Source organism: Diabrotica virgifera, chromosome 1 (genome assembly GCF_917563875.1).
Source record: "Diabrotica virgifera virgifera chromosome 1, PGI_DIABVI_V3a".
In the NCBI taxonomy this organism is placed as follows: Eukaryota; Metazoa; Arthropoda; class Insecta; order Coleoptera; family Chrysomelidae; genus Diabrotica; species Diabrotica virgifera.
The window spans coordinates 146676518-146696184 of NC_065443.1; the positions used below are offsets into that span (position 1 = coordinate 146676518).

General features: G+C 34.7%; 1 protein-coding gene across 1 annotated transcript; it reads left to right on the forward strand.

Moving 5' to 3' along the window:
• The first annotated feature begins 445 nt into the window (after nt 1-445).
• LOC126891761 (uncharacterized) lies at nt 446-1669 on the forward strand. Its single transcript, XM_050661045.1, has one exon. The coding sequence runs from the start codon at nt 446-448 to the stop codon at nt 1667-1669; it is 1224 nt and encodes a 407-aa protein (XP_050517002.1).
• The last annotated feature ends 17998 nt before the right edge of the window (nt 1670-19667 follow it).

Sequence of the window (19667 nt, forward strand, 5' to 3'; positions counted from 1 at the left end):
TCCCATTCAAACCATTGATTGGTTGTCGTATTATATTCCCCATCATTGTGTTTTTAAACCAGATAGCCCTTCCACTCCTTGTAGAATAGTCTTTGATGTCTCTATGAAAACTAGTAAAGGACCGTCATTAAATGAAATTATTTATAAAGGTCCAAAATTACAAAATAATCCTACCACAATATTGTTGAATTTTCGTCTTTCTCCAATCACAATTGTCGTTGATTTGAAACAAATGTATAGGCAGGTTAAAGTGGTTGAATCTCATTGTTCGTTTCAAAGAGTTTTGTGGAGATTTGATACCAATGATCCTATTTCTATTTTCCAATTAAATACTTTAACTTTTGGAGTAAATTCCTCACCATATCTTAGTCTCAGGGTAATAAAACAATTATGTAATGACGAATCTAAAAATTTTCCTGATGATATCATCCCAATTTTAAGAGATATGTATGTAGATGATTTTATTAGCAGTTTTCCAAATGTTTCTGAAGCTATAGTTACACACACTCAGTTAGTTAATTTGTTTCAAAAAGGTGGTTTTAAATTAACCAAATGGATGTCGAACTCGAACGATCTACTATCGACAATCCCCGAACCCCTTCAATTGGTCAAAACCAAACAATTTGATAAGTCAGTCTCCAAAGTGTTAGGATTGCAATGGGAAGAAAAATGTGACAATTTTAGTTTTGGGTTAGAAATACCCTCATCGACCCGTTGTACAAAAAGAAACATGCTCTCACTTGTTGCTCGTATGTTTGATCCCTTGGGATTCCTATCTCCTATAACCCTCTTGCTTAAAATTTGGATAAAAAAACTTTGGACTCCAAAGGTAGATTGGGATAGTACTGTACCAGAAGAAATCGAAATAGCATGGGAAAAGTTTCAAAATGAATTTCATGTCCTATACAAAATACAAATTCCACGCCATATAGCAGTTACACCTAATTCGTCGTTGTCTTTTGTAGGATTTTCAGATGCAAGTGCTGCTGGATATGCAGCCATTGTTTATTCCAGGGTTGTTAATTGTACAGGTCAAGTTAAAGTTACTTTACTATACTCTCAATCTAAAGTATCTCCAATGTCTAAAATAATTCTTCCTCGATTAGAGCTTTGTGGAGCGCTTCTTCTCTCAAAGCTTCTTTCACATGCTATTGAAACTTATTCTCCTGAACATAATATTGATAAAATTTTTGCCTTAAGTGATTCCATGATTGTCTTAAATTGGATAAAGTCCTCAGAGGAAAATCTCAAATTATTTGTTCAAAATAGAGTTGTTACAATTCATAAGATGGTTCCGTCAGAGTATTGGTTTTTTGTTCCTGGAAAGGAAAATGTTGTTGATTGCGCCTCTCGAGGTTTGTTTCCTTATTCGTTAGTCAACCACCCCACATGGTTTACTGGTCCAAATTGGTTACTGTTGAAGCCAGAATATTGGCCTATTCAGTCCGTCAACGGACAGGAAATTATGATTTGTGATTCTGAATATAGATCACAAACCTTCTTTGGTAATATCACTCGTGTAATTTCTCCGCTGTATACTCTTATTGAACATTTTTCCAGTTGGTCGAAACTTTTAAATTCCACAGTATACGTATTGAGATTTCTTAGAAAATTGCCTTTAAATAAACGGATATCTCTATTTGATTTAAAAATTGCAGAAATTGAATAATTCGAGCTGTCCAGCAAAAACATTTTTCTGAAGAATATAAAGCCCTTTCTAAAAATCTCGTTGTAAAATCTTCCATACGTCGTGTGAATCCATTTATTGAAAATGGAATAATTAGAGTAGGTGGACGTTTGTCCAACTCCCAATGTAGTTTTGAACAAAAACATCCGATTTTGTTGCCCAAAGCCGATCCTTTAACCATTTTGTTAATAGATTATTTCCATAAATTGCATTTACATGCTAGAGCGTATTTGTTGCAAAATCTTCTGAGAACAAATTATTGGATACTATCTAGTCGTCAGGCCATCAGAAATAGAATTTGGAGATGTAATCGTTGTTTTCGTCTTAATCCTAAACCTACCTATCCTATGATGGCTGACTTACCCGCCGTAAGAGTCAATCAGGCAAAAGCCTTTTTACACACTGGTGTAGATGATACTGGTGCGTTTTTCATTACTATAGGAAAATATCGTGGCGTAAAAACTCAAAAGGCTTACGTATGTTTGTTTGTTTGTCTAAGTACGAAAGCCATACATCTTGAATTAGCCTCCTCGCTCTCTACAGATTGTTTCTTAGCCGCTTTCAAAAGATTTTTATCTCGTCGTGGAAATTGTAAGGTTTTATATTCAGATAATGGCACAAATTTTGTGGGTGCCAAAAGAGTCCTCGATGAAATATATCAATTAACTACTTCAAAAACTTATAAAGATGCATTCCAAGAGGAACTTAATAATACCCAAATTTCTTGGAAAATGAACGTACCTTATGGCAGTCACTTCGGTGGTATTTGGGAAAGCAATATAAAAAGTGTAAAATTTCATGTAAGTAGAGTTGTGGGGAATCAGATCCTTACTTACGAAGAATTTTTAACTGTTCTGACACAAATCGAGTGTCTTTTGAATTCGCGTTCTCTTTGTGTTCAAAGTAACGACCCTGAAAATCCAGTCGCGCTGACTCCATCGCATTTTTTATGTACAGAACCTTTAGTGTCATTACCCTCGATGGATCTTGATAAAAATATGAGTACTTTGAAAAGATATAAATTACTAGATTGCATTGTTCAACATTATTGGAAAAGATGGCATTCAGAATATTTGTCTTCTATGCAGTCTCGTTTAAAATGGAACACTAACTCGAATCCTCCCAAAGAGGGAATGGCAGTTATAATAAAAAATGAAACTATCCCACCTTTACAGTGGCCTCTGGCAGTCATAGAGACTTTGTATCCTGGAAAAGATGGGATTGATCGAATCGTAAAAGTGCGAACCAAGAACGGTAGTTACATGCGCCCAGTCGTTAAACTGTGTCCTCTACCCAGTCAATAAACTAGAGAGGAATTTTTTTTTTATTTTATTTGGTAGTTAAAATTTTAGTTTAGGGTGATGGGTTAATGTGCAGACTTAGCATATTAAAATTAAATTAGTTTTCGTTGATTTTTCGTTATTTTTCTTTTATTTTAAAAATAAACTCGGGGGGCAGGATGTTTTGGCCTCATTAAATTTATTTCATTCGAAGTACCTGGCCTGTTTTCTTGCCCAGATATTGTACTAAATTTTTTGTTTTCTCTTTAATTACCTTTCGTTAGTAGTAACTAGTAGTAGCCTCAGTAAGTAAGAACAAATTCAATCGTTAAGTCGTTTCGCATAGTTATCCAGTGTCGCCAAAAAACGCCGGTTTCAGTTATAGTAAAAAATAAATTAACTCTTTCTCCCTCCTTCCTTCACCTTACTAATAACTGAAGACTTCTCGACCTATCAGTTAAAATAAGGTAAGATTTTTTTGTTATTATTTCCCTACAGTCCATTTTAAATTTGATTGCGTAATAAACCAGCATTCGCGTAATCGCCACCCCAAAAGTTCTTCAACGTCATCATCATCAACTTCTAAATTTATTTTCAAGGCTATACCAACAACTTCTTTTAATAGCGTAAATAATTTCATCAGGCTCTCGCATCAATTCCATTTCAGCGTCAGTGATGAAAAACATTGCACAGTTTTTTCCACACGCCATTCAACGTTTTTTGCGAAACTTCATTCCAAGATTGTCCAATGATTGTCACTGCATCTAAAACGTTGAATTGTTTCCAAAAGTCTTTAACACAGAGCTCGTGGTTTTCTCTTATAACTTCATGCAAATGTGCAAATGATCGTCTGGTGTAATAAGCCAAAAATTCAACTTTCACATGTGGGTCAAAACTAGTTAAAATTTTAGGAGGATGACCTGGAGCGTTGTCCATGATTAGCATCACTTTAAAATGGAATTTGTTTTGATTGACAATAACGTTCGACTTCAGGTATGAAATAGTTACCAAACTAATCCTCAAAAAGGGAAGCTGTCACCCAAGCTTTAAAATTAGACTTCCAAATCACAGGAAAGCCAGATCTAGATTTATTTTTTAATGCTCTTAGATTTTGTGAGCGATAAACTAAGACTGGTTTTAACTTGCAATCACCAGCTGCATTTGCCCCAACCATCACCGTCAATCGATCTTTGGCAGCCTTAAAACCTGGAAAGGTTTTCTCTTCGGGTGCGATAAAAGTTCTCGTAGGCACCTTCTTCCAGAACAGGCCAGTCTCATCTACATTGAATATGGTTTGCTTGGTGTAGCCAGATTCATATATTATATCTTTTAATTTCTGCGGATAGCCAGACGCCGCCTCTTTATCAGCCTTGCCACTTCTCCGCTTTCTGCAATGCTATGCTAATTATAGCGACTTTCAAATCGGCTGAACCAGCCATTACTAGCTTAAAACTCTTCATCTTTAGCGATTTCTCCAGCACCCCCAATCTCTAAAAATTAGCTTAGCTTGGCAGCACACTGCGTTCTGGTGAATAGGACAATAATTTTTCACATTCACCTGATTATCACATCATAATTTTAACATTGTCTCCATCTCGGCGATAATACCAATACCATGACGTTTATGTACGATGCAATGGTGGAATTCAAAGATTGTGCACTTTTTACAGTGTCGAGAATTTTTTCCTTGTCCTTTATAATTGTTCTGACCGTCGATTCCGATAGATCAAACTTCTTTGATAGAAATATGCTTTATTGTCACTGAAAATACAAATTTTATGGACAAAGCTTAATTAAAGTCAGAAAAAATAAATAAATAATATCTAACAATAACAATAACAAATACAATTTTCTGAAATTTGATAAATCGTCAATATAAAAAAAATATATACATAAATACAAAATATGATAATATTATGAAATATGATAATAATATGAAATACAAAAAATGATAAATCACAAAATTTCATTTTTGGTTCAAAATCTTTAATTACGTTAAGTTTACATTCCAAAGATAGCGTTTTTCTTTTCTTATTTGATACAGGCGGATCAGTTTTACTTCGTTTGGATGCATTATTCCTCTTTCAAGTCTTCTTAGATATAAAACAAAAAATCCCTATATATAAGTAACAAACACCCACTCCATTAGATAAAACTGTATACAGGGTGTCTGCGTAACTTGGAACCATATGGGAAACTTTTCTAATATCAATTTTACGAAAAAAGTTATTCTTCATAAAGTGCTCTGCATAGTTTAAAATCTAAGATGCAATCCTGACGTATCAAATTTTATCAATAATACATATACGAGGTATGTCCAAAAATATGAATTTCGCTCAAGAGTAAAGTACCTTTATATTGCACAATATCGAAAATTGTTATTAAGAAAAGTTGTTTGTAATTAAAAATTATGTTATAATATGCATTTACACTCTTCTAATTGAAAAATTTTTTTTGAAAATTTTTCTCAAAGTACGGATACCCAACATCATTTTTATCTAAGATGACTCCGTTATTATCAATTTTGCGAAAAAAGTTAGTCTTTATAAAAATGTCTGAGTCAATGTCTAAATCAAAATGTCTGAATCAAAAGTCAAAAAACTAAGATGCAATCATAAGATATCAATTGTTTTTCAATTCTGTACGAGGTATGTCAAAAATATGAATTTCGCTCAAAAGTAAAATACCTTTATAGTTCACAATATTTCAAATAGAAGGATACCATTGCATATTGAAACATAGTTTTTAATTATGAACAACTTTTTAAAATAACAATATTCAATATTGTAAAAATAAAGGTACTTTACTCTTCAGCGAAATTCATATTTTTTGACATACCTCGTATAAAATTGACAAAATTTAATATCTTATAATTTTATTTTGGTTACGAGACTATGCAAAACTTTTTATAAAGAATAACTTTATTTCGTAAAATTAACAATAACGGAGCTATCATAAATAAAATTGATGTTGGGTGTCCGTGATTTGAGGAAAATTTTCAATTAGAAGGGTGCAAATGCAGATTATAACATAATTTTCAATTACAAACAACTTTTCTCAATGACAATTTTCGATATTGTGAAATATAAAGGCACTTTACTCTTGAGCGAAATTAATATTTTTTGACATAACTCGTATACCATTGATAAAATGTTATATCTTCTTAGGTTTTAGGCCATGCAGAGCATTTTATAAAGAATACCTGTTTTCGTAAAATTCATATTAAAAAAGTTTCCCATATGGTTCCAAGTTACGCAGTCACACTGTATAAGAAATACCTAATACAAAATAAAATCGCTGATTCCGTGTAAAAAGTCCAAATATGTATAATAAATTCGATCAGCAATAGTGTGTGGGTGGTAATTCTTTCTCGTCGATAACTAAAGGATTGTGTGGCGCTCAAATAATGAATCGACAAGATTTTAAAATAACATATCAAATAACAAATCGACAAGATTTGAAAATCGCGTAACTCTGGGTTTGCGGAAGTAGGGGTTGCGTAAGTCAAGGTATTACTGTATATTGGAGAGCACGTGGAGTAAATAAAACGTGGCTTCTAGCCTTTTGTTCAACGGTGGTCTAAGATCAATTTTTCTTTATGTACAAAGATCACCTTAGCACGGTAAAAAGTATGACCAAAACAAAAATAACGATAAACACAAACGACCCCAAACGTATAACTATAAATAGAAATGGGATACAACAAGTCCAACAGTATATCCACCTGGGCCAAATTCTGAAACTTGACAAAGAGAACCAAAGTATGGAAGTCATTACTTACTTACTTTCCGTGTCCGGAACACCAACAACTTTAAATTCTCTATTTTCAATGGTTGGCCACATGTATGGCCCTGTCATTTGCTATAATTAAGTCTTCTTCTGTGTAGGTCTCTCTCATCTCTGTGCATGATAGTAGATGCCGGCTGGTCTGAACCGCGCCACAGTCGCAGGTATCGTCCTCCTGGTATCCCCATTTTTTCAGGTTACTAGCACAACGTGAAACTCCGGTTCTTAGTCTGTTTAGCGCTCTCCAAGTCGGATACGGTAAATTGTGTCCCGCAGCCATTTCCTCTGAGGAAGGGAAATGTGTCGCGGTAGCTGACGCTTGCCATAGGTGTATTCGGCGCGTCTCTGGCGCTTCGGGGATGGATCTTGATGTTTTCAGGAAGCTTTTCCGAGATCTTAGTCTGCTTGGCTGAGTTTGGTGGTCATATAAGGGGTGTCTTCGGTCCGTCTCCTGCTTTTTCTGTTCTACCTCTGACGTGACCTTCCTCCTGATAGGTGGTGGAGCAATTCCAGCTATGGGGTATACCTCTTCGATAGGTGTCGGTTTCAGGCAACCCGATATTATACGGACCGTTTCATTTATAGCCACGTCGACGTTCTTTGCGCGAGCAGAGTTTGCCCATACTGGTGCTCCAAACTCCGCGGCCGAAAAACATATTGCCAAGGCAGAAGTGCGGAGAGTGTGTGGTTGTGCTCCCCATTTTGTATTAGTTAGCTAAGTGGTTAGCTAAGTGGAAGTCACTAAAAAGCAAGACTAATATGGGCAGGATTTGGAAAACTGATGAACTTAAGGACCTAAACATACCTCAATACTTGAGGTGCAAATGACGTATGGACGTCAAACCTGTATCCTAACTAAAGTAAACATGAATAAACTGGCCACAACGGAAAGGGCAATGGAAAGAGCAATGTTAGATATACGACTATCAGACAGAAAGAGGAACGACTTGGTAAGATCAAAAATAAAAGTTGAGAATACCACAACAAATATTACAACATTACAACATTGGAGACCTGAGAAAGGTGGACCACCAATAGAAAGACTACAGATGAGATAAATAGATGACATCAAAAAATAACCGGAAAAACTTGGAAGTATGTCGCTTAGGGTAGGGATCGATGGAAGGAGTAGGGAGAGACCTATGCCCAAAATGGACGACAGAAGGCTAAGGAAAATAAGTCATTACACTACATACCAAGGTGATATATACTTCAGTGCCGTTAATTTCAGTGTATATTTCCAGTCCATTTCTTGTTATCGCAACTTATAGGACATATTTTCTTCATCTTGAGCCGGTATCACTTGATCAACTGTAAAACGTAATGTGTATAAGAAGTCATTTCGGGTTGGTATTCCCATGCCTTCATATTTCCTTTTCTGTGGCTTGAATATTTGTTCAATATACATAGGTCTAAGAATATTATAGCTGCGTAATTTAAAACAGAAGTTTAAATCTACATTTAATTAACTGTTAAGATCAGCTGTAAATAAGGCCAACATTATTACGTCGTTAGCTAGCCGCCGAATGAAGTAATATGACAAAGAAGACGAATTTATTTTATAATAAAAATGTATATAAAATGGATATAAAACCTTAAATATATTGTAATTTTAATAATGTTGATTATTTTTAAATTACACCATGTGATATTTTTAAGACTATTTCACTAGACTATTTTTAACTGATTATTTTTTTCACCTGTCAAATTCTGACGTTTTTGCTTTTTCAGCCAATCACCACGCGTCGTTCTAGCCAATAATTGAGTGTAATACTGATAAAACAGCCTATTCCTTGATAAAACAGTCTCTTCCCTGATAAAACTTAAGGTACCCTAAATTTCACATAATACGTTACGAACGACATTGGAAAATCTCATATTAGTTATAAAAATTGTGTTTTTAATAGTTGTTCATTTTCGATTTAAACAGTTTTTTATGTATTAACAATATAATAAATAAATTGGTTCATTTTTAAATCATAAAATAATTTATCTATAACCTACTTAACACATTGATCCTAGTTGTCTTAAAAATATTTCACAGATGCCCGTATTTACTAATAATACATATTGGTTCACAAAATAATCTTTTCAAATACCACTCGTCCTCTAAATTTTGCTTGATAAATTTTTTCGTTTTCATACTTAAACTTCTTTATTTAAGGTAAAATCACTCAAACAAACCGAAATGGATAAAATCACTCGTCCTTCGGACTCGTGATTTTATCATTCGGTTTGTTTTCGTAATTTTACCAAATAAAGAAGTTTTCGTGAAAACAAAAAAATTTATCGATAAAATTTAGAGGACTCGTGGTATTACCTTTGATAAAACGTCATAGCAAAACCACGTTTGCTACTGACAAAACTCCTTCCTGCTTGTGATTTCTCAGCGACAAAATTATGACAGATCCGTCACGAAGGTGTCTGGTAATTCTATTGTTGTCAGTTTGACAAACGTCATTGAGGCGTAATCAATTTTGGACAGATATAATGAATCCAGACGAAAAATCAAGATTTGGATGCCAGTCAGGTGAAGAAATCAACCAATTGGTTTCGGAAAATGTCCCATTGAACACGCAGAGGTCAAGACGCTCTATATGAACACAATTTTAGGAGTTCTTACGGGTGAGACATTTTATGCTTGAAAGATGTACTACCATAACGGAACTAGCAAAATTTTTAGAGGATTTTGATACAACATGAAAAAAGGCAATGGCGAAGACTATAACGAGCCGTCTGTAAAGTCAATGTGGAATACTACAGCAAAAATGGTACAAGAAAAATATTTTATGGAGTACGGCATAAAAATCGACCCTTTCACAGATATATCTTTCAAATGTGTAAGATTGGCCAGAGATACCAAGCGGGGCAGCTTCAAAGTGTTCAAGAAGATAGGAAACTCAGTTCAAAAGCATTCTCCACCGAAGAACTACTAAAAATCATCCAAAGCTACGACGAGGAAGCACAAAAAAAGTTTTTTCACCTTTGCTCATTTGAACTTGCTTGGAGAGGCAATGAGGCAGTAAACTGCAAGATTCATTTTTCCAGAAGGAATTTGATATTATGGGAGAATTTACGGGCCGAATTGAATACAACAGAAACTGGAAGGATGGATCTTGGTTCAAAAACTGTCCACTTGGAATCAATACCGTATCCAAATGGACAAGAATGTCAGCTGGAAAAATTGGAATATACACAAAAAAGCATAGAATAACAAACCATTCTCATTGATCTTCAGCTGTGTCAGCCTTGTTCAAGCAAGATGTTTCTGAACAGGAGTTAATTAAATTAACGGGTCACTTAAAAATGCAAGCTCTCTAAAACCATATTTGCAGCTGGATTTCAGTTGCCAACAGAAGATGATAGAAAATCTAAGAACAACAAATGAAGCTGGATCTTCGAGTTCCCAAAGGCTACAGGTCAATAATACACAAAATCATCATTGGTAGAAAAGAATGAGCAAACTACTATAGCTTATAATAATTGTAAATTTAATATTTTTAACAAATAAATAAAAATTATGTTTCGTTGATATGGTGCATTAATTTTCTCGGGAAACAGTCTTGTCGAATATCATTCGAGGGAAAATTATTTACCGGCAAAATTTTCTTCTGACTTTATTCCCCTTGTTTGTTGCCTTTTGGCAATTTTCGCTCATGAAATTTTGACAAAATCACTCAACTGACGTCTCTTGATTTAACTGTCAAAATTTAATTCGCGAAAATTGCCAGGCAACAAACTTTCATACCAGTCGAAAATATTGCCGACAAAATTTTCTCTCTTATGATATTATATACGAGAATACTTTTGCTAGCTGTTTTATTTGGCCAGCATTGATTATAAAACTATTTGAAATATCAGCCATAAATCCATTCTTGTCTTAAGAGGATCGGTACGTTTTTTCGGCTGCAATGCTATTCAAATGGAGATTAATTTTTTTCGAATCCTGAGAAAACTAATAAGTATTTTTAAAAAATTTAAACGCAGAATAAAAGATTGCGTTATTAGCGAGGGCCGAAAGTCCCTGAGAACCTGAAAGTCCCTGAAAAATATTTATTGGTTTTTTCAGGATTCGAAAAAAGCGAACACAATGTTCCCGGTAATTTTCCAAATCTATCTTTGTCATACAACGCACTCAGTCGAATAGAACATTGTCAGTCAGACACTGACAATCAGTGACAATTTTAAATAATTATTTGACATAAATCGGGAATATTTTGAATTGTTGATTAAATAACATTGATATGTAGTGTATTTGATAAATAATTGATTTAAAAGGTGAACTTTATAAAAAGTTATTTATTGTGAATTATTTATGGAGGATAGAAGCAGAGAATACATCAAGATATATTCTGTGATCCAAGTATTTTTTTGTTAAAGATGTTCAAAATTGTAAGCGTTCCATTTATTAAAAAAGTTTCCGTTAAAAGTTAAAAGTTATTCCGTTTATTAAAATATCACTTTAACACTTGCCCTCTTTTCTCGATTGAGTATTAGTTTTTTGTTGTAGGTACATATAAATTATTACAATCACTGAATACATAGCTAGTGAAAAAATTATCACATTTATTAACTGAATTAATAATTTGCAATTACACAAAAATTAACATTTATCCAAGAACATTCAAAAGCCATCTTTTTAAGCTAGTTATGATATTGTCAAGTAGAATGACATTCTAGTAATATGTACATATCCATACCAGTGTGAATTTTACTACACGTAATTTGACATGTAAAGACAGAAAAGGTAGGGATAGCCGTAAAATATTTGCGAATTATGTACCCATAGCCTTAAAATAAAAAACAAACACCCTTAAAGCCACACAAGTATAACGTCGACATTGGTCCCAGGAAATATAAAAAGCAACGGTTTCATAGTTATTTGGTAAAAATATGACAGAAAGTTATGAAAGTTTTAAGCATAAAATCCTTTTTGTTGAATAACATAAAACTCAATTTCAAGCTACCTTAGATCTACACATATAGGACGAAAAGAAGAAGAAATTACCACCAAGTCGGCGAATGTGAAATTGTACGTTGTCAAATCGTAAAGTTGATCCCTAGAGGCGAAAAGTTTGCAACATGGCAACAGCTTTTACGAGGTAGGTGAAGAAGGATAAAAATGTCGTTAAAATATCAGAATGAGGATGAAGTTTATAATGTCTTGTTTCGTAATTGATTTTAACAAATTAAGTTGAGGAAAAACTTAACAAATTGTTTAACACCTTTTTTGTATTAGCTTTAAACTTACTGTTTTTCTTCTTGAAAACAAATTATTTAACAACTTTTCGCATTAGCTGTAAACTATGTGTTTCTCTGCTTGAAACCAATGAATTGTATATCATAATTAATAATAGTAGGGGAGCCTTGTATGCTTTTGCAGTTACTAAAGCGTCATGGGGACATATTTTTATGTGAAAATTAAGTCCTAAAACCAAAAAAAGTTAAGTTAAGTTTTCCATTTTAGTGGGGATTTTCCATTTTTAATTTAATTTTTCAATTCCAAACTTACTTTACTTTATCGTGTCCGGACATGTCATTTATAAAATTTCGGCCCAGTATCGGGCTACGTAGGTTCCATGTTCGTTGGCGAGCCACAAATCTTCGAGAGTACACCGATAAGGACAGTTTCTGCATGTAAAAAGCTGTTCCATATTCTGCGTTTCTCCACAGTCACAGTTCACATCATCTTGGTATATTTCCCCCCATTTTACCATGTTTGACTTCACTGGAGCGACCCCCGTGCTTATCCTATTCATAGTTTTCCAAGTTTTAAAGTCTAAAGACTGGCCGGTCCACTGAACCTGAGGAAGAGGAAAATACTCAGCCGGTTCATCCTGCACTGTTCCAAGGAAGCTCTTCCTGGATTTTAGTCGCTTTCGTGGTGTTCGAGCTTTGTATATGGCATGCCGCTCGTCCGTAATCTGTTTAATTTTCTCTATGTGCTCTGCAACGCCTCTGCATGTTGAGGGTTCTGCAAAACCCGCTGATAAGCTTGAGAATAGTGTTGGTTTCATGCACCCCGTTACTATCCTGCATGTTTCATTTAGCGCAGTATTGACTTGTTTAGCGTGGGTAGATCTGCCCCAAACTGGGTACGTATATTCAGCAGTTAAGAAACACAGTGCCTGTGCCGTTGTTCTTAAGGCCAGTATTATATTAGGCAACTGGTGACGCCACCAAGTTGCTCCACCAGTGACTCATTACGTCACGGGGCATTTAAGTAAATGAGACCTATTAGACTACGGTAACTGGTTGCGCCACCAGTTGCTCATATCGGCCACCAGTTGCCCATAATATTTTGTGTGCTTTAATTTGGTGGAGCCACTAGTTGCGCTACCAGTGGCCCCACTAGTTGCGCCACCAGTTACCTAGTCTAATAATGGCCTAAGACGCCAGGACATGCATCCCATTTACTTCCCGTTAGCTTTCTGAGTATGCTGTTCCTAGTTGTTACTTTCCCTCTCGTTTTTATGCAATGTTGTCTGTAGGTGAGGGACCGGTCCAGAGTTACTTCAAGATATATAGGTTGGTCTGTGTGCTCTAGTGTATTACGATTCCACACAATTTTGAGTTTTCGCTTGGCTTCCTTTGCGCGAAGGTGGAAGGCGCAGACTTGGTGTTTTAGTGGGATTGGGTCTCAGGGAATTTTGCAGATAGTACTCTGTCATTGTTTTTAAGGTAGTTTCGAGCCTCTCCTCAACTTCTTCAAAGCTATTTCCTTGAGCACATATTGCGAGATCGTCAGCATAGAGGAAATGCTTGGTTTCAGTCGGCGTAGGTTGGTCGTTTGTATATACAGTGCGGTGGAGTAAGTGTTGCCCCCCCCTGTTAACCTGTTTATCTTAAGAATATAAGCAAAACGCTCGGACAGGTCGATTTTTAAACTAACCATAGTATATTTTAGCATCAACGTTTCGAAATTTACGCGATCCCTCTTCAGGTGACAGCCATAACTTTGATTTTTTTTAATGGAAAAGTAGATCATGTGACACCAAGCTCTTAAAATACTGATTTCAAAAATGTATAATACTTTAATCCTGTTTGAGAGCGTAGGCGCAAAATTTCGGTCGAATTCTTTCTAAATGCAATCATTTTTTTCGAATCCTGAAAAAACTAATAAATATTTTTGAAAAATTTAAACGCAGAATGAAATATTACAGTATTCTCGATGGTCCAAAGTCCCTAAGAACTCCTATAATGTTTATTTTAATGTCACAGTGGTGAAAAAGAGAAAATTTAGTGTGATTTTTAATTTCAAATATATCATTTAAAAGAAACTTTTTGTTTATGATAAGGGACTGTCAGCCATTGGTAATAATCTAGTCTTTCATTCTGCGTTTAAATTTTTCAAAAATACTTATTAGTTTTCTCAGAATTCGAAAAAAATAAATGCGTTTAAAAAGAGTTCGACCGAAATTTTGCGCCTACGATCTCAAAAAGGATTAAAGTATTATACGTTTTTGAAATCAGTATTTTAAAAGCTGTTAAATGATGTGTCACATGATGTACTTTACCTTAAAAAAAATCAAATTGATGGCTGTCACCTAAAGAGGGATCGCGTAAAGTTCGAAACGTTGATGCTATAATATACTATGGTTAGTTTTAAAATCGACCTGTTCGAGCGTTTTGCTTATATTCTTAAAATAAACAAGTTAACATGGGGGGGGGGGCAACACTTATTCCACCGCACTCTATATTGAAAAGCATTGGTGCTAAAACACTTCCCTGTGGGAGGCCTTTCTTTTGGACTCTCCACCTACTTACTTTGCCCTCCAGCACAACGAAAAAACGTCTGTTTTGCAGTAAGGAATACACGACCTTACCCAGGTGGTGGTCATTGAGAGTGTCGTATAATTTGCAGAGCAATGTTTTGTGCCTTACTGTGTCATAGGCTGCTGTCAAATCTACGAAAGCAGCCCCTGTTATAAGTTTTTCTTCAAAGCCCTCTTCAATGTGTTCTGTTAGTGCGAGGACTTGACCGGTGCAAGATTTGCCGGGTCTGAATGCACCTTGTTGTGGGATAAGGTGCTTGTCGACATTTTTTTCTATTCTGGCAAGGATGAGCCTCTCATATAGTTTGAAAAAGTGACACAACAGCGAAATAGGTCTGTAGCTACTGGGATTTTCTGGGCCCTTTCCTGGTTTTAACAAGGCTATCACTTTAGATTTTCTCCATGATTTTGGAATTTTGCAGTCTTTGCAGCACGTGTTGTAAAGTTGCAAGATCCAGTTTTTGCTCCTTGGCCTAGATGCTTTATTTGTTCACTGCATATATCATCCACACCTGCAGCTTTCCCGTTTTTTAACCTGTACATACCGTCGTGGAGTTCTTTTAGTGTAAAAGGAGTTCCTAGGTGGTTTGTCTCCTGATTCAATCCTCTTCTAGTATATGGGTCTTTATATGTGTTCTTAGTTCTTCCATTCATAAGGAGTTGAGTAGCAACTTGGTTTGCTGTAACCTTGCAAGGTGGTTTATGTTCTTTTGGGTTACCGTTAAGTTTTTTTACAAGGTTCCATGCTATTTTACTACTATATGTCTTGTTCATTTTTTCCAGGGTTTCAATTCACTTTTCCTTTCTGGCTTGACTCAGCTGTTGGAGTAGGACTGCTCCGCAGTCAACCGTTTCTTGGCTAAAAGGGTCAGTGGAACAGAGGGTTTCGTATGCTCTCATTAGTTCTTTGGACTCGCTGGACACCCCGGGAACATATTGTTGCCTACATGTTCAATTCCAAAAACAGTTATTTCCGATTATAGTGCCATCTAAACATAATTCGAAAAAAATATCTCGAATAAAGCTTACTTATTTTTGCGCAAGGAATCCAAATCTGCAATAAAAATGGGTTCCTAATTAAGATTTTAAAGTAACCTCCTACACCACCTCGTGTTTGATGTCTTTCGATAGATTTTTGAGAAATATTGAAGAAATATAACTGATGTTCATTTCGAGGAATATAGCGGAGTTTTTCCTATTTAAAAAAAAATTAAAGTTAGTAGTAGGAGGTAAGTGTTTGTTATCATTGGATAGATTTTTGAAAAATATCTTTAAGTTTTTCGATCTGATGTTCATTAAGGGAAATATTCGCTTTTTTTTGAAATATACACTGTTATTCATGTACTTAGCATACCTTGTCTTAATCTGACGTTTTCAAGTTTCTCATAGATTTTTTTAAGGACTGCCCCCAACGCACGCCCCTGTATTAAAATGATTTTCTGACTTACTCCAGTAACGTGCAAAATCCCGGCTTGGGCTCCCCTACCATAAGAAAGCGCATGTCAATTCTGCAATATTCTAAACGACGTAATACAAAAAGTTGTAAATAATACGAGAGAATAGAAAATAAAGATAATATGACGATGAACACTGATGATAAATGCAAAAAATCACGAATTATAGAAAAATTGTCCCAATTTTTCTTCTTTTTTGAGAGATTTGTACCAAATTCTTCCAATAAATTTCACAATGAAATCCTGTGTTGCAGAAAAAAAGCAACTAGGTATCTTATATGTAGTTTAACTATTTGTCGTGACCACACAAATTAAATCTACTAAAGATCATCATCATCATTGTCATCACCAATCAGCCCAGATTTTTCTATTGTTGCATTGCTTTGATGCTGAACATGCTGAATATGTTGAACATGCATTGCCTCATTGTTGAACATGCATTGTTTGCCATTGTGTAACGATAAACTACCACAGAGAATTGAAATACTATTCAGGGGTGGCCAAGTTCCTTGATAATCGAGCCATTTTTCAAAATTTAAAATTTTTCGCGACCCGCAATTAAACAATCATTTAAAAGTGTAAAAAAGGTATTAAATTTTTCTGTCACTGTTTGGACTACACAAATTTTAAACTGAAATAAAATGGTTTACCTCGTTGACTCAAATATGCAAATAGTTCTACAAGCAACCTTTACTAATTCAGGATAATTAAATTCTTCATCATCCTTCCATCTTTTTCTCGGACGGCCTACTGATCTTCTACCGTCTCTCAAAAAACACTGTCTTTAACAGTATGTCTTCCTCTAATGTTACCACATGACCTGCCCAACTTATCTTAACTTTTACATATCTTGCGATGTTTTTAGTCCATACACAGTCACCAATTCAACTTTGCGGCGCCTCTCCACTCTCCTCTCAATTCATCTCTTTGAGGGCAAAATATCATTCTGAGAACTTTTCTTTCAAACACCAGTAGCTTATTTATTTCCAGCTGATGTAGAGTCCGCGTTTCACTTCCATATATTTAACAATTGAGCGAATAACTGATATACAGTCTTAATTTAGATTGTCTTTTTAGCAGCTTAAGACCTTAATAATGATGACAGAAAGTATTATGCTCTTTTCCACGCAGCTATTCTTGCTGATACCTCTTTTTATATGTGGTTCTCATTTGTGATTAGCGCTCCTAGATATTTAAACTCTTGTACTACTTCGAAGTTGTGGCCATTATTAGTTATGTTCTGCCAAACTCTAGGTCTTGGATTTTGGGTTACTAATGTATTTCGTCTTTTCTTCATTTATTCGACGGCCCAGACAACCTGTTTCTTCCTCGAGTTGTGAAAACACCTCTTTCACGTCTCTTGTAGATTGAGCGACTGCACTTAGATCATCAGCAAATGCCAACAATAGTTTTGATCCTTGATTCGCAAATCCTCCCGTTATGTCAGCTCAGATGATATTTTACTTATTACATTTTCTAAGACCAAATTGAATAGCAATGGTGATAAGGGGTCTGCTTGTTTAAGTCATGATCTTACACAGTCTTTTGTATTTTTGTTGTAAAAATTTAAAAGTAATTCTGGTACATTTATTGAGAGCCACAAATATAATCCTTCACAGAGCCACATGTGGCTCTCGAGCCACAGTTTGGCCAACCCTGTACTATTGTAAAATAATATTTCAATCAACTGTGATAGTAATCACTTAGAGAAGCTCAATCTCTCAAGTTGTGCGTACGTCTTGCCTTAGTCAAACATATGAACGATGAAGATCTAGGTGGAGGCAAATAAAACAATAAGTTAACTAATCATGTTTATTTTTATTCAAGACATAATAAAATATGATATATTAAATATGAATAAATCAAGGATATATACAAGACCTTGCCGAAAGCTAGCAGTTCAGATTATACTTATGGCACTTGGTATCTGTCGGTAGCTTCTTTTCTTGGTGTCTAGGTTGCTGGTTGATTGCAGACCTGGGCTTAGTTGTTGCTGGCCATCAGGCAGGAGCTTCATTTGAAATTTTGATTGAAGGGGGCAGGCATTATATATATATACAATACATTATTATATATTATGCTGTAATGATGAAAATTGATGAATTTTTTTGTAAATTTCAGTCATTTTCAGGGTCAGGGGGGGGGCAAATGCCCCCCTCACCCTATCAAATGACGCCCCTGTCATCAGGTCTAGTGTGCAGTTGAAGTTGTTTGTTGGTGTTCAATATGGTGGTTGCATCGCCGGCGATTGAGGCTTCAGACCCGGAAAGTCCTCCCGAAAGGAGAAGGGTTGCTCAGTAGTTTTATATATAATATCTTCCACTTCGGTTCGTCTACGAACTTCCTCGTTCTTTAGCCTTTTTTTTTGGAAGGCGCTTCTATACATTATCAAAAATGGAACAAAGGAATGGAACATTATCAGAAATGGAACAATAAAATAACTTCTATACCATGTCTTCTTATGTTTATCAACTGTTTATTTATTTACCTTTTAAAGTTACATGCTAATTAAATAAATGTAAACACCCAGGTGGGGTCATATAGGAACCTCATGTGTTTTTTAATTTTTATGTTCCCTTTATTGGGATATTTCAAATAATTTTGATGCTATATTTTTAACCGATATGATCCAATACATTTTCTACATACTAATTAAACTTTTAACTCTTAGTAGTACTGTTAGATAATAATTTCGAGGGTCAGAGTCGCCAAAACCGTTTTTTGACCTACAAAATAAAAAAAAACGGAACACACTCTCATCATGGTATCAAATTAAAGCCCATGGTTATATCATGAACTGAATAAATCATTATTTGAAACCCGATCACCATCTAGTTTGAAGTCCTTATCGAACCTACTTATCTAGAGGTGTCAGGATGCGAAGTCCCTTGCTCTTTACGAGGTGTCTTCTAAAAATGTAATATAATAATTTTAAAAGAGAAATTTTAAAAATAAATAACCATTTTCGTTTCTTTAGTCTCAGCATCCGTTATGGCTTGCAAATTTTAGAAGCATCGGAGGTGTAACCAGAGATGGTTCCCATTGTTTTCAATCTGGTGGGATGTAGAGTAATATTTTTAGTATTATTTTATATGCTATTAGATTGAAAACTTAGTCTTTTTTAGAAATTTTAAATTCTCATTTTATTTTGTATTATTAATTATTATATACAGAGATTCTGTGATTCTGTAATTCTCAGACCCGTCGATTAGTATTTCAAATTGTCCTTTTTGACATACAATAATAATGTATACAGGGTGTCCCAATTTAGAGATATGACGTCATCGTTGATTTTCTTAAATGGCAACACTGTCATTTTGATAGCTATTTTGATAGGGTGTGTAGTTATACACAACTGAAAAATTTAAAATTTTTGTTCCCAACCATTTACAAAATAATAAAAAATAACAAAGTTATGAAAAGTAAATAATCAAATAATAATTGAATTTAATTATTTCAATTAAGCAAATACTCACAATGTTGCCCTTAATTATTGTCAAATTGTCAATGGGCAACGTTATGAGCATTTGCTTAATTGAAATAATTAAATTCAATTATTATTTGATTACTTGTTTTTCATAACTTTGTTATTTTTTATTATCTTGTAAATGGTAGGGAACAAAAATTTTAAATTTTGCAGTTGTGTATAACTTTACACACCCTATCAAAATAGCTATCAAAATGA

Coding starts and splice junctions, on each gene's coding strand:
- LOC126891761 (XM_050661045.1), top strand. CDS start 446: ATGTATGTAGATGATTTTATTAGCAGTTTTCCAAATGTTTCTGAAGCT.